This window comes from Trachurus japonicus, chromosome 9, assembly GCF_045865225.1.
Source record: "Trachurus japonicus isolate A0001 chromosome 9, Traja_1.0".
Lineage (NCBI taxonomy): Eukaryota > Metazoa > Chordata > Actinopteri > Carangiformes > Carangidae > Trachurus > Trachurus japonicus.
In genome coordinates this window covers 2,494,056-2,510,768 of record NC_140915.1, presented here as the reverse complement: position 1 = coordinate 2,510,768, position 16,713 = coordinate 2,494,056, and the positions used below count along the sequence as shown (strand labels likewise).

The 16,713-nt window shown below is 44.0% G+C and overlaps 1 protein-coding gene across 2 annotated transcripts in view; it reads left to right on the top strand.

Annotated features, from left to right (window-relative positions):
• Positions 1-88: 88 nt before the first annotated feature.
• LOC146980513 (ATP-dependent DNA helicase DDX31-like) overlaps positions 89-16,713 on the top strand; it is a 31,069-nt gene continuing 14,444 nt past the window's right edge. Inside the window, exons 1-11 of one of the 2 annotated variants that reach the window (XM_085785702.1) lie at positions 89-156; positions 3,193-3,311; positions 4,610-4,702; positions 7,000-7,092; positions 9,418-9,578; positions 10,305-10,380; positions 10,903-10,946; positions 11,142-11,212; positions 15,039-15,190; positions 16,293-16,357; positions 16,484-16,603. In XM_085785702.1, coding sequence (XP_085641828.1) covers positions 3,201-3,311; positions 4,610-4,702; positions 7,000-7,092; positions 9,418-9,578; positions 10,305-10,380; positions 10,903-10,946; positions 11,142-11,212; positions 15,039-15,190; positions 16,293-16,357; positions 16,484-16,603 — 986 coding nt within the window. In that variant the 5' untranslated portion in view covers positions 89-156; positions 3,193-3,200. The remainder of the gene's footprint in view (positions 157-3,192; positions 3,312-4,609; positions 4,703-6,999; positions 7,093-9,417; positions 9,579-10,304; positions 10,381-10,902; positions 10,947-11,141; positions 11,213-15,038; positions 15,191-16,292; positions 16,358-16,483; positions 16,604-16,713) is intronic. The other variant, XM_085785704.1, reaches the window with a different exon arrangement.

Below are 16,713 nucleotides of genomic sequence, written 5' to 3'. Positions count from 1 at the left end.
TATTATATTATATTATATTATATTCAAGAGAAGGAAAAGGTAAAAGCGTTGTGGAAGCTGCTGCGCACGCGCAGTGGATCAGCTGTGAGGGGGCGGGGCTTCAGTGACGTAGCAGGAAGAGTTCCCCACGAGGCTCTGGCTCTGGTTCCGTCGCTGGTGAGTTTCTGTTTATTTCTCTTTTCTCTCTCACACTTTGTAGTTGTAGTTTAGTTTTTCTTCGTAGCTGCGTAACGAAAAAAAGGCTGAACGGAGTGTGTGTGTCTGTGTGTCTGTGTGTTGCTGTTCATACACACTGTAAACACACACACAGACCGACTGTAAACACACATGTGAGCTATGACAAGCGGTTTATTTAACATTTAAAAGCTGAGTTTGACTCCAGAATGAACACAGTAGACATCAACAACGTCTTTCTGACTGGTCTAACTACATGTTGAACAGTTGGATTTTTTATTCCAGATCTCTGTAATTTTTTTAAAACAGTTTTACCTCTTTAGTAGGGAGGTTAAGCGACTTTTGACTTCAAGTCCTGATGTAAAGCTCTCCTTTGACATGGAAGTACCTTAGAGTCATACACATAAATCTATCCTAAGACACAATGAGATCACACTTTGTATCCGAAATAAACACGTTTTTAAAATGCCTTTTTTTAATTGAGAAAACACATGTTAAAAGCACATTCCATTTACAATGTCCATATAAACTACAATGTTTTCAGCTCCTGGATGTTATCTACAGATTATTTGTAACATGATTGCAATATTTCAGGATTGTTTCTCAGTCTGAATGATGAACAGGGATCTAATGCCTTTAATCTGTAGGGTGGACTGACATAGGAAGAATAAAGTCCAGTCATGACAGTCCATAATTTATGGCTGATTTGATATAAGAAATAAAGATAGTGTAACATCATGAGATAGATAAGATGAGCATTAACAGGGCGGTGTGCGGCTCAGTGGTTAAGGCGGCTGCCCCATGTAGAGGATAGACACCACTGTGATATGAATTACATCTTATTATTTAACTTCTTGTAGGCTGTATTTGTTGAACACCGCCTGATGTTCAACAAATCAGTAAATGTAAATGTACTTTATTTATACAGCCCTTTACAATAATCCTTTCGGTGTACCAAAGTGCTTTACATAGTGTAATAATAAAAAGAAAGAAGCAGAAATAAAAACAATTTAAAAAACAATAAAAACAGTGAGAGCAATAAAATACGGCAAAGTCAAATAAGTTAAAATAAAATAAAATAAGATAAAAGTGCCATCGTGCTACTGGGTATTAAAAGCCATCCTAAATAAATAGGTTTTTAGCCTGGATTTAAAAAGGCCCGGGTCCAGAGCCTGGGAGCAGCGACGGAAAAGGCTCGGTCACCCCAGTGTTTATATTTTGATCTGGGCACTTCCAGTACAAGTTGATTCGTCGACCTCAAAGCTCTACCTGGATCTCGGATGGTTAAAAGCTCGGATAAATATAATGGGGCAAGGCCGTTAAGAGCTTTAAAAACAAACATTATACGTTTAAAATCAATTCTAAAAAGGACAGGAAGCCAGTGAAGGGAGTTAAGAACAGGGGTAATGTGCACACGTCTGTGAGTGTTGGTTAAAAGACGGGCCGCGGCATCAGTATCAGTATTGTTTTATTAAAGTTTTTACATTAATAAAACCCAATATCCTGTCACACAAGCAGCTGCATGTTGTCTCAGAAGCTGTAGATCACATCCAGGAGCTGAAAACATTGTAGTTTCTATGGACATTCTAAATGTGCTTTTAACATGTGTTTTCTCTATTAAAAAAAGGCATTTTAAAAACGTGTTTATTTCAGATACAAAGTGTGATCTCACTTGTGTCTTAGGATAGATTTATGTGTATGACCCTAAGGTACTTCCATGCCAAAGGGAGCTGTGCATCAGGACTTGAAGTCAAAGGCCTATTTTTTGGGCTTAACCTCCATACTACTTGTCAAAAAGAACATTTCAGATCATTACAACTCCGTTCTTCCTTCACTGTAACCATTCATGTGTATGGGGTTTGTCTTTACAGATATCTACAGTTCAGCTGCAGATATCCACTATGTGAATTACAGATATCTGTAACTGAATTACCACTAGTACGAATTCCAGTTTGAGATATCTACAGTTTGATTCTGACTAGTCATAATTCCAGTTCTAGATATCTTTAATTCACCTCAATTAAAGATATCTACATGTCCCTGTTCAGATATCTGAAATTAAGTTTTGACTAGGTGAAATGAAGTTGTAGATATCTGTAACTGGAATTCATAATAGTAAAAGTGACGTCATTCTTCCTAGGAAGAACGTAGTTGTGGATCTGAAATGTTCTTTTTGACAAGAGGTAAAACTGAATTACAGATATCTGGAATGAAAAATCCAACTATTAGAAATGTAGTTAGGACCAGTCAGAAAGACGTTGTTGATATCTACAATGTTCATTCTGGAGAGTCAAACTTAGCTTTTAAATGTTAAATCAGCTTGCCCTATGGGGTTTGTCATTACAGATATCTACAGTTCAGCTGCAGATATCCACTATGTGAATTACAGATATCTGGAACTGAATTACCACTAGTACTAATTCCAGTTTGAGATATCTACAATTTGATTCTGACTAGTCATAATTCCAGTTACAGATATCTACAACTTCATTTCTCCTAGTCAAAACTTAACTACAGATATCTGAACAGGGACATGTAGATATCTTTAATTGAGGTGAATTAAAGATATCTTGAACTGGAATTATGACTAGTCAGAATCAAGTTGTAGATATCTCAAACTGGAATTAGTACTAGTTGTAATTCAGTTCCAGATATCTGTAATTCACATAGTGGATATCTGTAACTGAACTGTAGATATCTGTATGACAAACCCCATACACATGAATGGCAAAAGTGACGTCGTTTGTCCTAGGAAGAAATTAGTTGCAGATATCTGAAATTTTCTTTTTGACAAGAGGTAAAACTGAATTACAGAGATCTACAACACATCCAGTCTGGTTTTTAAATGTTAAAATGGCTTGACACACTCTCCTCACTTTCATCACATGTCTTACGTCACACTGACAGTTTGAGTGAAGTTTGATGTGAAACTTTTTATCAATGAAGTAACTTCTGTGTGTGTGTGTGTGTGTGTATATGTGTGTGTGTGTGTGTGTGTGTGTGTATGTGTGTCTCTAGGTGTGTAGATGATGTCATCAGTAGAGGACCAGCTGTGTCTGAACATCTTCAGCAGTTTGCCCTCAGCCCCGTCTGCCAGGAGGAGGAAACCTCTGAGCTCAGAGCAGAGATGGACCAGGGTGAGTAGAGGGAACGAAACATTCAACTGTAACCATGGAGACACCAGGCAGGTGTTGTTGTTGTGTTTAGTGCCTCGTGTCACCAGGCTCTTCAGAGAGGAGAAGGGCCTGGTGTCTGTTTACTCTGAACTCTGTCTGCATTCTGGTTCCCGTCTTCTAGTGGAGACAGAAATCACCAAATTCACCAAAGTAAAACGTATAAAATAGACATTAACTTGTAATACAATAAAAGCAAAAGGTTAACTTAAAGGAAAACGTTTATTTACTTCAACAAGCCGACATGTTTGTAAAACTAGATCTAATTCAAAGTCTGGAGGAGTCGAGACCCAAGTTGCCGTGCACGGTGTGTTCAGGTGCAGTGGGAAGCTCCCGTTGGGTCATAAACACAGGAATATCAACTCTGGACTTGCTTCAAGTCTACATTTTTTTCCACAGACAGCGTCAGATGGCGACTCAAACATGCACCCAGAAGTTTATTTACTTCAATCAAGTCCAGAGTTGATATTCCTGTGTTTATGACACAAACGGGAGCTTCCCACTGCACCTGAACACACCGAGCGTCAACTTGGGTCTCGACTCCGCCAGACTTTGAATTAGATCTAGTTTTACAAACATGTCGGCTTGTTGAAGTAAATAAACTTCTGGCTGCATGTTTGAGTCTCCATCTGACGCTGTCTGTGGCTTTGAGGGATGGAAACAGCCTAAACAGCAGAACTTCCATCCGCTCCCATTCATCGCTGCCGTGGCGACGCGGGGACAGACACAACTACCACTAAACAGGAGACATTAAACTGAACATCTTCAGATTCATTCTGTTAGACCAAAAATGATATGAAAATACACCCCCGAGTTGAATTCGCCTGGAATTGTCCTTTAATGGCTCGGGGACTTTCTTGTAAATTATTTTCCTTGAATTAAAGACTTTCAGTTTATTTTGACGGACAGGCCTGTCTCTCTCGCCCTAGATCCGCTTCCTTACCAACACAGTGAGTCAACGGCCCCAGACTAGTTTAGTGCTCAGTCAGTTGTATTTTTGTTAATAAATACATAAATAAATAAATGGTGGTTGGTTGAAACAGCGATTAAAGAGTAACTCTTTCTGTAAAGACCCACACGTCTTATTGTCCTCTGACCTCACTGTTGTGTTCGTATGACAGAAGAGAAACGGTGCTCGGCTCGTTGCTGTGACTGCAGAGCTTCATCCTGCATCCATGCTCCATCATGTAACTGTTGTATCACCTAAACCCACCGACCAGTGTTTGTGACCATGTGACTTCTGTGTGTGTGTGTGTGTCCAGAAGAAGCAGCGAGCGGAGAAGAGGAGGCAGCAGCAGCAGGAGGAAGAGGAGGAAGAGGAGCAGACTGAAGCTCCTCCTCCTCAACGTCCACAGGTCAGTAAGTCCAGACTCAGATTTAGGGCGTATTCACACCAGGCTCGTTTGGTCCGCTTCAAACTGACTGTTCCTCTGGTGCGGACTTTTTGGGGAGGTGTGAATACAAACCAGCGGACTGAACCGAGGCCACCTCTGCAGCTGGGACTCGGTCCACTGGTTTGATCCGTACCAGAGTCCCAAACGAACCCTGGTGCGGTTCACGTCCGGTGTGAATACAAACCGAACCTTTCCCGAACCAAATGCAAAATCCAAGCACCTTTTTGGATTCAACAGGCTTCCGTTGTTGTCAGACAATGTGGAAATGATCAACACTGAGCCGTACGTGGGTCGACATGGAGCACAGACAGACACGCTGCCTCCTTGATCTCTGGTCAGTGGAAAACATTGATCAGATGCTGGAGAGGACGAGGACGCACCCGTCGCTGTTAACTGATAACAGAAAGTCGTTATCCGATTAATAACCGTTAACAGAAATAAATGTGACTTGGTGTGAATAAGCACAGGACAGCTGCAACTGGAAAAAGGCAGCAAGAAACACATCATGACCTCCATTGTGTAGCTACTCTTCGTGAAGATCCCACTGATAATTTTTATCCAGTGATTGAGCGACTGTGGGACACAACGTGCTTCTGTTTACAAAGTTGATCCGCTTGTGAAAAAATGCAATGTGAATACAAACCGCACAAAGGAAAAAAAAAAATTAGTTTGCACCAAAGCAAGTGAACTATGGGACTTTCCTGGTGTGAATACGCCCTGAGACTCAGAGTCTAGTCCACCTCTACTGCAGTTATTACAAACAGAGGCTTTTATTGTGACGGGGTGGGGTGCAGGATGTGACATCACTGCTCTCAGATCTGTCAGTACGTTCACATGACGGCTGAAAAAACTGAATTCTGGCCTCAGTCCAACTGAGGTTGATGTGAACGTGTTAGTCCGACTAAACGTCTCAGATTAGAGTGAATACACAACCACATCATCTGGGTGGAGAACTCTGATAGGAGTTGGACTAACGCGTTTAAAGGGACAATGAGGAGTTTTTTCCACACTACATCTATGAGCCTCCGCACCGTAAATTCTTTGACCGGTGCAAGACAGACTCATGTTTTCATTCATCAAGAATTAAAGTCAGAGGTTGGAAGACGATCACATACCGTCGTAGTTCCCACCATAAACGGAGATTCATACGGCGGCGTTATTCTCATGACTCGCCACAAAACCGAAAGTAAAGAAACGCTGGTCGGCTCGCCCAGCATTTCCACCACCACTAATAATAACAAAATAACCATAGAGACAAAACCATAGATTTATCTAAAATGGACCATTAACAAGTGGTAACGGAGATTCATCCACATTAATATCAGACTTTTTTATAACCAAATAGAAACTCCTGGTTGTCCCTTTAACTTCAGTTGTCCAGAGAGTTATTGTTAAAGGACAATTCTGGGTAAATTCAACTGGGCTGTATGTTCCTATCATTTTAGGTCTGACAGAAGGAATCTGAAGATTTTCAGTTTAATGTCTCCTGTTTTGCGGTAGTTGTGTCTGTCCCCGCGTCGCCACGGCAGCGATGAATGGGAGCGGATTGAAGTTGTGCTGCTTAGGCTGTTTCCATCCCTCAAAGCCACAGACAGCGTCAGATGGAGACTCAAACATGCAGCCAGAAGTTTATTTACTTCAACAAGCCGACATGTTTGTAAAACTAGATCTAATTCAAAGTCTGGCGGAGTCGAGACCCAAGTTGACGCTCGGTGTGTTCAGGTGCAGTGGGAAGCTCCCGTTTGTGTCATGAACACAGCTTCAAGTAAATAAACTTATCCATTCATCGCTGCCGTGGCGATGCGGGGACAGACACAACTACCGCAAAACAGGAGACATTAAACTGGAAACCTTCAGATTCCTTCTGTTAGACCTAAAATGCTTGGAACATACAGCCTGAGGTGAATTTGACCGGAACTGTCCTTTAACTTCACTTCCTCAAAGAAGCAAACAGCTCAGACTGAATCTGGTTAGAAGAAGAAACAGACACCAGTTGTTTTAATGAACGTAGAACTGGTTCCTGAAGGTTTCACTTTCACTCACTGATGAGACAGGAAGTGACATCACAGGTCTCACATCTGTGTGTGTGTGTGTGTGTGTGTGTGTGTGTGTGTGTGTGTGTGTGTGTGTGTGTGTGTGTGTGTGTGTGTGTGTGTGTGTGTGTGTGTGTGTGTGTGTGTGTGTGTGTGTGTGTGTGTGTGTGTGTGTGTGTGTGTGTGTGTGTGTGTGTGTGTGTGTGTGTGTGTGTGTGTGTGCAGAAGAAGCAGCGGGTGGAGAAGAGGAGGCAGCAGGAGGAAGAGGAGGAAGAAGAGGAGCAGCAGACTGAAGCTCCTCTTCCTCAACGTCCACAGGTGAACACATGAGCTGTGTCCCAATTCAGGGGCTGCAGCCTTCGGAGGACCCAGCCTACGCGGTCTCCGGAGGCAACGGCTTCTGAGACTCCTCCGGGGGCCGCATCAACGGTCGGTAAATGGGACGGTCTAGCCTTCGGAGCATTTCCTGATCCGAACGTAAACAACGGCCTAATGTAAACAACGGCCGAACGTTAGTGGCGCTTGCAACGGCTCTACCGCTCCTCCGCCCCTCGCTTTTTTTTCCTTTTTTTTTAAAGAAGTAGAATCAATACAAGGGCAGTTATCATTAATATACTAATAAACAAACCATTGAACAGCAGCCAGGGGGCTAAACTTCAGGCTTCAGGCTATTAAGTGAGTAGAGAATAAAGAGCACAAGTAATGTGTTTTCATAGCTTTCTTATTAAAAGTTGTCACACACACCTCCGCTCCTCACCTGTGCAGCCAGAGCAGAGCAGAGCTCAGCAGCAGGCAGCCACACCTCCGAGCCGGCCGCAGAGCCGGGTTACCATGGCTACAGCACAGAGCTGCTACGTTCGATAGCTAACGGCTAGGTTGCTAATAATAACAACGGTGCAGCAAAGCATCTTGGGATACGGGAGGCCGCGAAGGATAGTAGCGGTGCATCCTCCGAATGCAGGGGAAAGGAGGACGCATTTGGAGGAGCCTTCGAATTTAGACGAATTGGGACCAGACAGCCTTCGCGCAGCGCTGTGACGTAATCGGCCTTCAAATCCACCCTCCGAAGGATGCAGCCCCTGAATTGGGACACAGCTACAAACACCTCCATGTCGCTGCCCAATGTGTGACAGCCACGTACGGCAACTCCACTTGGACAAACTTAGTGTAATTGACTTAGGACCACTGCCCTGTGTGCGTCACCAGAGACGGTTTATCTTTTTATTTATTTTTTAAATACTTTCTTAGTAACCTAATGTAAATGAGGGTTGGTTGTGGTGGTTTGGATCTTGACGCTCAGAAAACAGGAACAGAGGTAGAGACTTTTAGTGTTTACTCTCCTCTTTTCTCGCCGGCCTCATCACCATGACAACCACAAACAATCACAACTACCACAACACGGCTGTCTTGTGACGGACGTCCGCGTTAGCTAGGCTACAACGTGTCAGTTAAACAGACTGTCACTTTAAAAAAATAAATAATAATTTTCACAGTACAGTATTTTAAATGTACAGAACTTTAAGCAGACTTCCACTTGGCAGCGCCCTAATGAATCTTTCACTTGCACAAAGTGTTGAACATCATTCCAAAAAGTTTTACTGTATCAGCACAATGATAAAATAAGTGAGAAATGGTTTCATCTTCAAGTTCACAGAAATCACACACATACTCAATGTCTAGTTTAAATCTTTCAAGGGTTTTCTTTGCAGGGTAGATTTGATGTAAAATTTTAAACCAGACTTCTTTCACCTTGTTATTAAAGGCCCCATGGCATGAAAAATGTGATTTTGGTTATTTTTTCATGCTTGGGGAGGTCTCTGGGCCACGTATATACTGTCCCATGCATCAAACTGGTCATAAACGGAGAAACACACACCGCCCATTTGTGGGAACTGTCTCTTTAAGACGAGCAGATAGCACTTCCTCCTTTCTGTGATGTCACACACAAGGTAACTCCGCCCACCGTGACCAGTTGTTATTTTTCAATTTCTATGAATGCAGCTTAGGTTTCAGTTACTTGCCTGTGATTGGCCCGACCACATGCCACTCTAAAACAGTCAGCCAATCAGAGGAGAGGTTCTCATTCTCTCTTCTGATTGGCCAAATGACCTGTGCCTGTTAGAACTCCAGAAAGAGGCAACAGAAAGGGGCAGTATAGACGATATTAAGCAGATCACAGGTACTCAAAACCAATGATACATCTTGTTAGGGATATCAGCAGGTAAATAGACCCAGAGAAAAGTGCACAGCATGGGGCCTTTAAGACAGAGTTTTTCACCAACCAGCCATGCTTTATTCCAGTTAATTTGACCTCTAGGCAGATTCCTTGGTTGTAAGCAACTTCTCAGAAATCTGTTAGAGCAGGATTTTTTTATAATGTCTACCCCGCCCACAAAAATATCACAATTATAATTTTCTGGAACAGCAGTAATTCTTTCAGTCCCTTTAAGAAGCCGTAGCAGTAACACCTTGAGGTAGTGCATCAAAAACCACCGCATATTGTTTTGGTGTGACTGGGAGTTGAAATTTTAACAGAAATTCTTCATAAGAGAGTAAGAATCAAATCGGGCAGTGACACTACCTGCTGTCTGGACCAGCTGAAGTCCTATTGGTCATCCTCTGTGTCATGTGTCATGTCTCCAGGCTCCGCCCCCTGAGCCCTTGGAGGGCGCGGCGGCACCACAGAAGAAGAAGAAGAAGAGAGTGGAGAGGGAGGTGAAGGAGGTGAAGGAGGTGAAGGAGAGGAGCAGCATCAAGACCTCCTCTCTGTTCAGACACAACCCAGACATACCAGAGCTGCACAGGTGAGCTGCTGCGCTCTGATTGGCCCTGGCCCTGGCTGCCAGCTGATGACATCATCGTGTCAGAGTGTTAGTGGTCCTTAAAAAGTCTTAAAAGGCATTGAGTTCATTCATCTAAAAACGAGGCCTTAATTGGCATTAAAATGTCTTTAATCAATTTTTCCAAAGTCTTAAAAATGTTAACACATGGTAAGTGGTATTTTATGGTTGTAATTAGTCTCAAATCTCAAAATAATTGGTAACATTCTGACATAGAGAAGTTAGTGGCGGCCGCCTCCAGCTCCCGAGTCAGTGTTCCCCCCCCCCCCCCAATCATCCATGTAGCAGTCACTTTACCTTGGATCACATAGGAAAGTGGGTAACATTGTCCCTAACCCTATGATGTAATTGATGTGGTGATGTGTTTTTTTTTTTTTTCTGCATTTGTGTTTATTATGAAGTCGGTCTTAAATTTCATTTCAAGTGGCTTTAAAAAAGTCTTTAAAAGTCTTAAATTTAACTTGACTTAAGCTGTAGGAACCAGGAACCCTGTGTAGTGACCTCTGACCTCTGACCTGTAGTGACCTCTGACCTCTGACCTGTAGTGACCTCTGACCTGTAGTGACCTCTGACCTCTGACCTGTAGTGACCTCTGACCTCTGACCTGTAGTGACCTCTGACCTGTAGTGACCTCTGACCTCTGACCTGTAGTGACCTCTGACCTCTGACCTCTGACCTCTGTCTCCTCAGACCGGCCGTCACTCAGGTGAAGGAGCAGATCTTCACCTCCGACTCCTTCTCAGAGCTCAACCTGCACCCACACCTGGTAACACACACACACACACACACACACACACACACACACACTAGGGTTTAATCTGAAATCTGATCAAAACTATTTCTCGATTCCCGGGAATGGTTGTGACTTTTCAGAGGACAAGTCTTGGACATGATCCACCTGGCATAGCGCTGCTGCAGATGTTGCACATGACGCGTAGTAGCTGTATTTATTATTGCTGTTGATAGTGTAAACTCTTTTCTTTTGCCCTAATAATGATACAAATACTGTGTAATACTCTGATACAAAATGTCAGTTTGGGATTTAGGAACGCATATTTGAATGATACATACACATAATGCCTATGGGCTAAACAAAAAAAATGAACCAAAAAAACGCAGCTATTTCCCGGGATTCCCGGGAAATGGGTCGTCTTATCCCGGGATCTGATTCATGTGATTTTCGGGAAAAATATTAAACCCAAATGTGCACAGTGTTTACTGTTGAGGTTCTGAGGAACTGAACTCCATCACAGACCAAAGTTCATGTGATCTGGTTTCTCTCCTCCAGGTGGCGACGCTGAACAAAGTCCTGAACGTTTCTACACTGACCAGGTAACACACACACACACACACACACACACACACTTTGGTTAAAACCAGCATCATGACTTGTGTCCAGTAGTTTGTGATGGACTTCCTCTGTGTGTGTGTGTCTCTATGTATGTGTGTGTGTGTGTGTGTGTGTGTGTGTGTGTGTGTGTGTGTGTGTGTGTGTGTGTGTCTCTCTGTGTGTGTGTGTGTGTGTAGTGTCCAGAGACAGACCATCCCCCCCCTCCTGTCAGGACGAGACGCTGTGGTTCGCTCTCAGACCGGATCAGGTGAGACACCGTTACGGGGATTCTCACATCCATCGATGGTTTAGTAGCGACTCAGAGAATCTCCAGCTGCTCCTGCTGCTGTTGGTGTAAATGGAGGAAAACACAGAAACTGCTTGCAGGGATGCAAACAGCGGCCGAAAAGCGAAACTCGCTTTTTTCATGACCAATTAGGTGACTTGTGTGAATCGTTCAGATCCGAAGAGTTTTTGTTTTGAGAGGGAGAGGGGGGGGGGTCTCAGCGTCTCAGCTGGGGTCAGTAAAATGTTTTTCTAACAGGCTGACAGTGACAATCACGTGAAACTGAGGCGAACTCATTCATGGTCTCTGATTATACTGATAACAGCCGACCTATTCACCTCCGATGTAGACGCGACGTGCGCGCACGTTACCTAAAGCGGCGTGTAGCCGTGTGCAGTCGGTGCGACGGCGACGGTGTTTTTCCCCCGTGCATGTGGAGCTGTGCACCGCGGACATGCACGGTTCTCTACGTTGCTGTGTCAGGCAGGTGTCTCCCACGGAGCTCTGCCCCGTTTCAGAGGTGAAGGAAAGACGTCGCCTCCGCGATGTAGAATGTGTTCAATTAAAGTGAAACTAACACATTATATAGGCCTATATGTCCATTACACACTGAATGAAACATCCCATGTCTTTATTTATTCAGTTTATTTTAATAGTAAATAATTATGACTAACATTCAGTGAAGACATAAAATTCAGTATCTCCAAAATTGAAATATTGCAAAGGATCTTTTTTGAAAAAGCATTTTTAATATAGAAATGTTGTCCTTCTGAAAACTATGTCTATAATCAATCAATCAATACTTGGTTGGGGGGGGAACTTGACTTTTCCATGATATTGTAATGTAATCATTTGTTAATGGTGAGCACCCCCCCCCACCCCCCACCCCCGCCCGCCAGACCATTCCTCTCTTTTTTGGTCCTGACCCGTTTGCATCCCTGTGCTTGTCACAGTTGTAAATGACTGTTTAGATTGATATAATAACTCTCTGTTATGTAGGACAACACACTGACGACTGTCTGACACCTCATTTACACACCACAGATGTTTAGAAACATCTGGAGAGAGACGCACGTACGCATCAAGTCTCCATGTAATGATGATAATAACCTGGTGTATGATGTCATCTAGAAGTACTGAAGCAGGAAGCAGGAAGTAACGGAGCCATGGGAACTCAACTCTGAAAAAAGTCTCCATGTGAGTCAACGGGAGTCCAAGTTTTATTTCTAATCTGATTGATGAGAAAAAAATATGACCTCTACCTGTTTAAAACAGAAGAGAAAGCAGCAGTTTGTGGTAAAACGGCAACAGAAGAATGTATTTAGTGTGACGACGCTCTACGGATACAGATCAGGGGCCGTATTCACAAAGCATTTTATTTTACCGCTAGCAGTACTCCTAACTCGCACTGAAAGTTTTTACCTAGGAGTTTTTTCTTAAAGCTATTCACAAAGCAGCTGAGACCGACTCTTACTAAGGATAAATCACTAAGAGCAGAGTAAGAGTGACGCCCTGGTGACGCCCCTGGTGACGCCCCGTTGCTATGGATTACGTCAATTCTCGTGCACGAATTCGAGGCGCTCAACACGGTGATTGGTTGTTGAGTGCCGACGCCACATTTGAATATTAATTTTCACATTCGTTGACAGCCCTATATGGTGATCATAATGATGAGAAAAGAAAATGCATTACCCACATTTGTGGCCTATAGCAGGATTTGAACCCAGACTAACAATAAGTTTAGTTTATTGGGGGAGCTGCTCTATCACATGAGCCATTACTACTAACTGATGTGTGTCTAGCGCACCCAACAACTTTTAAAAAATATTTTTGGCTCACATCAGCATGACTGCATCGCAGCGGTCGCAGTTACCTCGGTCCGACCGCTGCTATATTGGACAGTTCGTCATCGTCACTACTCCCGTTTTATAGCGAAAATGTTGTAGATGAAAAATTAAAAAACACCGACAAAAAGGCACGTTGGGCATCAAAGGGCAAAGGGGCAGGTGCTCCAGCTCCCCCCTCTGCAGCAATTCACAGTCCTCCATACATTTGCCTGGCTGCAGCCATTTGCGATTCTTTGTGAATAGGTCTTACTGAGTTAGGAGTCCTCACCAGGACTTTTAAGCTCTCCCAGACTTAGGAGCTACTTTTAGGCATAAAATACTTTGTGAATTACTCTTATTTTAAAAAACTAGGAGTCCTAAATTTAAGACTGACACGCCCACTTTTTTTAGGAGTTGCTCCTAAATTCGGCCCTTAGGAGCTACTTTTAACCTTAAGATTCTTTGTGAATACGGCCCCTGGTGTCACCAACTGACACGGGAAAGGAAGGACGCCATGTGGTCGCTATGGTGACGTCACTACGCCACCCAGAGTCTCTATGGTTACGGATTCTAAGGAGTTTTACTCTCCAATAGTTTTACAACAAACTGCTGGTTTCTCTTCATGAACCGTGATGTTTTAAACAGGTAGAGGACAGAGAGTTTTATCATCACACTGTTCACTCACATTAGAAATAAAACTAAGACTCCCGTTCATTTACATGGAGACTTTTTTTCGGATTGAGTTCCCATGGTGACGTTACTTCCTGCTTCCGCTTCGGCTCTCCATTATAAGTACTGAAGCAGGAAGCTCCGATGAAGCTCCTCCTCCTGTAGCGGCTGCAGTCCTGATGAGTCTTCATGGGTGTTTTACTAGTTTCATATTGAATGGTTTTGGTCTGACTTCAGCTCAGTGGTTGTTTAAACAGACGACACGGAGGTTGTTCATCTGTCTGTTCCCTCCAGGTCTCTGGTTCACCTCCAGTCTCACCTCCACTAACACACGAGTTCTTATCAGCAAGTCTGAGCTTCCTGCAGCGTTCATGAATCTGGAGTTTCAGTAGCTAATCTACACACAGAGTTACTGACGTGGTGTCTGTGTGTGTGTGTCTCTGTGTGTTTAGTTTTAGTTTAGTGTGTTTACTTCGGTCTCATAAAAACAAATACAATAGGCAAATATAAAGGTATAAATACAAAACAAAACAAATCAGAACAAAAACACAACAAGCAATACAATTTACTTTGACCGAAAAGGTGTAAGAGGCTGAAGCATCAGCTGATTTTGCCTTTACCCTTCTTAAATTAACATTTTAACCCTGCATATTCTACATACAGCAGTTTATAAGCACACTGGTATTTATAAATCAGTTTTATATTTATTAATAATATTATTTTTAAATAACTTTTTGAATCTATTAAGTGTGTTGCACAGTTTGATTTCTAATTCTAGATTATTCCATTGATTGACTCCTGTAATTGATTAATACATCTTTGTTTCACATGTGTTCATACGAGTCCCTCTTAGTTCATATCTACTGGTTCGGGTCTGAAACATCCTCTGGACACCGTCTGGAAGCAGATTATTATTTACTTTATACATCATTTGAGCAGTTTTATAGTCCACAAGATCATTACATTTCAAGATCTGTAGGTTTATGAAAAATGTGTTTGTTGAGTCTGGATAATCGGCCCTGTTGATTATCCTTATTGCTCTCTTTTGTAATATGAAAATTGTTTTTGTAATTGTTTTATACGCATGCCCCCAGACCTCTATGCAATAAGTAATGTATGGCTCAACAAATGTTCGATACAATAAATGTAATGAGTATTTGTGTGTGTGTGTCTGTGTGTGTGTGTGCCTCTGTGTGTGTGTGTGTCTCTGTGTGTGTGTGTGTGTGTGTGTCTGTGTGTGTCTCTGTGTGTGTGTGTCTCTGTGTGTGTGTGTGTGTGTGTGTGTGTGTCTCTCTGTGTGTGTGTGTGTCCAGGGAAGACCCTGTCCTACGCCGTCCCTCTGGTCCAGTCCCTTCAGGCCGTGCAGCCCAAGCTGAGCCGGTCCGACGGTCCTCTGGCCGTGGTCATCGTCCCCACCAGAGAGCTGGCCCTGCAGACCTTCAGCACCTTCCAGAAGCTGCTCAAGGTCACACTCACTCTGTCTGTGTGTGTGTGTCTGTCTGTCTGTGTGTGTGTGTGTGTGTGTGTGTGTGTGTGTGTGTGAAGGTAAAGGTACTTTATTAGTCACATATACAGCTAGTACAGTGAAATTCTTTCTCTGCATTTAACCCATCCCTGAGGAGCAGTGGGCAGCCACGGTGCAGCGCCCGGGGACCAACTCCAGATTATGAGCCAGTGCCTGACTGGAGGATTAACCTAGCCGACATGTTTTTAGTGGTGGGGGAAACCGGAGCACCCGGGGGAAACCCACGCAGACACGGGGAGAACATGCAAACTCCACACAGAAAGGCCCTGGGCGGCCCGGGATTCGAACCCAGGACCTTCTTGCTGTGAGGCAACAGTGCTAACCACTGTGCCACCGTGCCGCCGTGTGTCTGTCTGTGTGTGTGTGTGAGTCATTCATCAGCAGGGTGTTAATGAACCAGTAGGACTAACCAGGATAAACCAGACTGAAGCCGAGTTCAGACGACACCATTTTGTTGTGCCTGATTCTGAGCGTGTAGACGTGTAGTGTGACATTAATGACGACCAGCAGTTTCACATCTACGACGTTGTACGACACTTTATGACGCTCTAGGATGCTTTACGGCGCTGTACAACACTCTACAACACTCTACAACGCTGTACGACGCTGTGCGACACTTTACGATGCTCTACGTCACTTAACGACGCTTTACGACACTCTACAACACTGTACGATGCTGTGCGACACTTTACGATGCTCTACGTCACTTAACGACACTTTATGACATTCTACAACGCTGTACGACGCTCAATGATGCTTTACGACGTACTACGTCACTTAACGACGCTCTATGACGCTCTACGATGCTCTACGACACTTAATGACGCTCTACGGCGCTCTACAATGCTCTACGACACCTTACGACACTTTACGACGCTCTACGATGCTCTACGTCTCTTAACGACGCTCTACAACGCTGTACAACGCTTAACGACGCTTTACAAGGCTTTACGACGCTGTACGACTTTAATCTAACATGAATAAAATGGTGTTCATGCTCCTCCCACCGTCACCAACATGGAGCTTCTCTCTGTGTCCTCAGCCCTTCACCTGGATCGTCCCCGGCGTCCTGATGGGAGGAGAGAAGAGGAAGGCAGAGAAGGCCAGGTAGGTGTTGGTCTGGGGCTAGTTGCTGAGGCGGAGGAGGACGTGTGGCGGTCTAACAGCGGTCTATGGTGGTCTATGGCGGTCTAACAGAGTCTAACAGCGTCTCCGTGTCCTCTGTGTCCTCAGGCTGCGTAAAGGCATCAACATCCTGGTGTCGACTCCGGGCCGGCTGGTGGACCACATCCAGAACACTCTGAGCATCAGCTTCAGCTCCGTGCAGTGGCTGGTGCTGGACGAGGCCGACAGGTGAGGCTGCTGCTGCTGCCCCGTCTCCATGACGACCACCTGCTGCTGTTGCGCTCCAGGGTGAAACTGCCTTCAGCCTGGGAGGCAGCACTCTGGGCTGCACAGCGCCA